Here is a 4,903-nt window from a genome sequence, read left to right as displayed (position 1 = left end):
GCAGCTAAGCGTCGTAATTATCAGTTTGTTTTTCCAGCCAGAAATGGATGCATTTCCAGTTATACATTATAAATCCACGAGTTGATCCCTACCAGAGGTCTGAAAGCTGAGCTAACCTGTACAGGTATTTCAAAATTAAGAGCATCAGAACTGCTACATTTGTGTCTCTCAGCAGGTATCAAAAATAAGAAGCTCATGCAAGAGGGCTTCTACCTATATAAGATGACAGAGAAAAAAGCAGATTTACCTTCAAATAGAAGTTAACTATTGGGGTCTGTCTACAGCAAAATTACCAACTGAGTTAAAGCAGAAACTGAAAGGGGACACAAGTCTACTATTCTTCATGCCTGTACACCAGACACAGATTTCCGCCCACCTCTGCAGCCAACGCCTGTCCCCGATTCCTCTGCAGCAGTCAGATCAGCATTACAAGAGAATAGAGCCTTTTATTTGGGCCACACACTCTTCTTCAGAATTTACCCCAGAAGAAAATTTTTAGAAGGCGGTGAAGTTAGACATGGCAAGTTAGTGTGGCCTGAAAAGACGGATTTCAACCCAGGGTAAAATTCAGAATGAAAAGACAGTTCAACGGCCTCATCGTGATGCTATTTTCACACTCCAGTAAACCAACACACATCTGATGACTGCCAGCTTTCATTTAAGAGGAAAGCTTGGCCCGGAATCACCGCCCTAGACAAAGTTGTGTTTCAAAAGTCTGCTGGGCAGAAATCGATGCCACTAAATAGGGGGAGTAATATGTACCAGAAGTAATGCTACAACAAGGTAAAGAGGGAAGCGTAGGATATTTGATTTTCTCCTGCTTGCTCGCTTCAGCCTGTCAGCCGCCGTGGGGTTGCAATGAAAGCACGGGGTGTCTGCACGTATGTGGTTTGTTTCCTACAACAGCGCAGGCAGAAGCCTGCAAACTGCAGGAGGACAGAGTATATCCATGGTTCCCCTTTGCTTCAAACTGCAGTCTCCAGAATACCCTCAGAGCAGCAGCACAGTATCTGGTTTCAGGCAGTGCTTTGTAAATCATTTAAGGAAGGTGGTGTGAATATTTTATAAAGCAAAAGGCAGTATTAGAAATAGCAGTATTGTATCATAAAACGGGTATTTACAGTTTTACCACTGCGCACTCTTTTTAGGAGTAACTCAGAAGGCTTTTCACACCTCAAGCTATTCTGCTGAAGAGGCGTGTGCGTGGGACACTGGGCACCTTCTCTACACTGATCCTTAGTTTCAGCTTTTGCTCTTTTAACATCCACTCTCACTATTTCCTGTAACCTCAAAAAAAGTACACTGATCCAGCTAGAACTAAGCTACAAATTAAAGCTTTACAAGGCTATACAAAAGCTTCTTCCTGTACTGTATAGCTTGAAGACCAAGTTAAAAGCATTCTTTTTTTAAAACAAGTCTGAGAACAGAAAGGCTGGATGGGAAAGAAGTCATGAGAGAAAGTCTGCAAGGTACTTAAAGTTTGTGTGTTGGGGTTTGTGGGGGTTTTTTCTTTTCTATGTGTCTTTTTAAACTCTGAGGATCTTACCTCAGATGTATGAGGTAGCGTAGTAGCCTTTCTTCAGTCTGTTGACTATTTTCTTTATTGACACTTCTCTTGATTTCTCGTCTCACAGGAACAGAAAACGTTCTTTGCCGTAGGAATGTTTGATGATTAGCTGGCATTTCTCTCAAGTCATAGATTACCACAAACATCTTCACCACAGTTTTGTTAGGGTTAAATAAGGTCTGAAAGGACAAACGGTTCAATACAATACTCTGTAGGTATGACAAATTTAAAAAACCCACCCACACCAACAAAACCAAATTCCACCTCCCAAAACAGTCACTATCCTTAAGCACTTTATTCCAGTGCCCTACAGCAACGTTTATGGAGGAACATTGTGTGGTTTTTCTGTTTGTCAACACTTCAGCTACTAACAATTCCCAGTTTTAAACAGAACACTAAATACAACCTAATCTGAATGAAACACTAGTATACAATTACCATTACTTTGCTAATCTGCGCCCCCAATTCTTGTTTATTTTTCCCGTCCACTTTTTCTAGACACAATATGCTCCCAGGAAACATAGTGGTGGGCGTCACTTCTAAACCTGGAATTAACAATGTGTTTCCCTGGGCCTGGTTCTTAAAAGAAAGAGGCAAATTGTTAGTTCTAAGAAATGACTTTCTGATTTTATTACAAAAAACCAGGTGATTATATCTAAATTTTGTAACATTTTAACAAGTATTTAATCCTTCTAGAAGGATTTCAGAATTTGGACTGTGGCCTCATTACTTCTCCAGTGCTTCTTCAAAGCCATGATGTCCCCAGCTGTTCTGAAAGTTCGGTAACTGATTTTAAGTCTCTTCACAGCACAGATGGGGTCAAAGGTTGGGAGGCTTTTTTGTCCCCCAAATTTCACACAGCTTTCTAATTTGAATAACTACAGTACCGAGAGATGCACATTTCCACTGCTACCTTCATGCTCATCTCCAACAACCTCATCTCCTCTGCATGACTTTTTTGACATTAGTGGTTTCAAGGCACCCGTATCTGCTGAGTACGTACCACTTGTATTGTTCCTGAAGGCGGTACCCGATAACCCCTTTTACCAAGGGACTCTAAAGTAATTACACCCTAGGAAAAAAAAAAGATACACATTTAGTTCACATAAACAAATCAAAATGTTCTGTTCACATAACTGTATTTATTCAAAAAATGATCAGCAATGTGTAAAAACTAGAGAAGGCAATGCATTGGGGATGTAGTTACAAATCGACAGTAGGGGCCTTACAGACACTCTGGCAGGTCATTTAAAGCTGCCGTTAAGGGGTGCGTTCTCCTCTTGTTTCAAGACCCAAATTCCCACATCTTCAAACCAGCAGTCAGGGAGCCGTGGAAGATACAGCTTTCTTTCCAAAATGGCTTGTGAGTTCCGATGGGAGATCTCTCTCCTCCTTTCCATTTCTGTATCACCTACAACCGCACTAGTAACACTCCAGATCTCACAGAACTAGTTTCTGCTTTTCAAAGGCAGCAGATGCACTTCACCTCCCGTTCTAGTCCAAACTTTAGTGACAGTGACATCTGCTTTGGTACCAGCTGCGATCTGCAGAGCATCCCAGCGTCCCACACGGCGCAGTAACACCGCTGAGGCCGCCCCCAGGGTGCTGTCCCAGAGCACACGTTGGATTAACCTGCAGTGCACAACTGTTGTACCCCACTGCACCGGCCTTAAAAAAATAAACCCAACACAAGGACAAAAAGACCCCAGAGCAGAGAAACTAGCTATAAAACCAGAAACAATGTTTCTGATGATGCAGGCACTATACAAATGTTGTATTAATCCTGGGAGATTCGGACATAATAGCATGTTTAGAGCATGTGGAAAAGCCTGAAACAATGAAACCCAGCTAGGAAAACCAGCAATGCCACTTTAACCATTTGAAGAATATCAGAATCCCTTCGCCCCCTGGAAAGTCACGTGAAATAATGTAGAAGGATGAAAGCAAACCAACAGATACCACTTTGCAGCAGTTAAGAGACGACATACACCAGTTTAAACTCAACTTATTACTCAAACTTGCAAAGCCATTTCACTTTCTGAATACTTTTAAAAACAGAGGTGCTGTGAATTTAAAAACTAAATATTGGCATAATCACATGTTCAATGCTTTACTTACATCTTTAAACAGACTATTTACCATATTTTAGGCAGACATACGCATATGAAAACCTCTAAAAATTGTGTTCGTTCCCCAGGTAACACTGAGGTTCTTTAAGAGGCATTCAGCGGTCTGATTCGATGCTAAGCTTACAAGATCTCTTTTGCTTTTCACAAGGAAGCCCTCTTCACATCCAAAAACCACACTATCACTGTAGAAATGCGGAACAGAATTAGCAGAGGGATACGGAGAACCAATACCGTGTCGGTGTGAACACCAGCAAGCCATGCAGCTTGTGAGAGTGCCGGTGTCACGCTGGCTCAGACAGCATTTGCTCGGAAAGTAACGGCTGAGTAACTTCAGCGTCTAAGGTGTCCATCAGCGACTGTACCTTGGCCTGCACCTGAGGCACTTGCTGGCAGGTAGTTGCCAGAGCAGCTGCTTGTTGGGACAACAGAACGTATCCCCTTATGTCCAGCTATTGCCTCATTGCCTATTTTAAGTCAGATAGGTAAAAAGAGATGGTGGGGATTGCTCACTCCAGTGCAGAGGGAGACAAATACATTCAATATCCCAAGATGAGAGCAGCTGGACGGTGGGGCAGAGCAATGGGAAGGAAAGCACCAGTTAGGGCAAGGAAAAAAGGGACAGAACCCCATCAGAGGCTGCTGAAAATAACCCAGGTCCCCGCAAATCCCCACTTCCTGAACCCTCTACTCACAGAGCTCGTTCTTCACCTCCACCTATCAGAATCTGTTTAAAATAAATCCAGGCACACACTTACCATGTAAGGAGAGGGTGCATTATCATCCGAAACACTGTAGAACGACACCTCAACTGGCAGAGTCATGTGCGTGGGACAAAAGACTCCGCTTGCTCCCACTTCCGCTGTGAAACCCTCCACGACACCGAGCGGGTCTAAGCGAAAATTCAGGACAGACTCCTGAAAAACAAGACACACGCAGCTTAGGTTGGGAACGCCTCAAATAAAACACAGCAGACCTAAGCAGCAAACAAGGAAACACGTTTAGGTAAGAACTTGGGTTTTTTGAAGGTGACCTGCCAAAAATCAACACCGAGGCAAAAATTACGACGAACAGCCGAACATTCCTAGAATCACAGAATGGTTTGGGTTGGAAGGGAGCTTAAGGACCATCTAGTTCCAACCCCCCTGCCATGGGCAGGGACACCTTCCACTAGACCAGGTTGCTCCAAGCCTCATCCAGCCTGGCCTTG

At 43.3% G+C, this 4,903-nt stretch overlaps 1 protein-coding gene across 2 annotated transcripts in view; it reads right to left on the bottom strand.

The window, feature by feature from the left end:
• Positions 1 to 1,525: 1,525 nt before the first annotated feature.
• FAM214A (family with sequence similarity 214, member A) overlaps positions 1,526 to 4,903 on the bottom strand; it is a 10,454-nt gene continuing 7,076 nt past the window's right edge. The window contains exons 8-10 of one of the 2 annotated variants that reach the window (XM_010150658.1): positions 4,452 to 4,610; positions 2,571 to 2,639; positions 1,526 to 1,746 (exon numbers count right to left, since the gene is read on the bottom strand). In XM_010150658.1, coding sequence (XP_010148960.1) covers positions 1,543 to 1,746; positions 2,571 to 2,639; positions 4,452 to 4,610 — 432 coding nt within the window. In that variant the 3' untranslated portion in view covers positions 1,526 to 1,542. Of the gene's footprint in view, positions 1,747 to 2,570; positions 2,640 to 4,424; positions 4,611 to 4,903 lie in introns of those variants that run through there. The other variant, XM_010150659.1, reaches the window with a different exon arrangement.

This window comes from Eurypyga helias, unplaced genomic scaffold (assembly GCF_000690775.1).
Source record: "Eurypyga helias isolate BGI_N326 unplaced genomic scaffold, ASM69077v1 scaffold21834, whole genome shotgun sequence".
Lineage (NCBI taxonomy): Eukaryota > Metazoa > Chordata > Aves > Eurypygiformes > Eurypygidae > Eurypyga > Eurypyga helias.
Note: the sequence above shows the minus strand (reverse complement) of the source record. Positions and strands in the feature narration are given on the sequence as shown.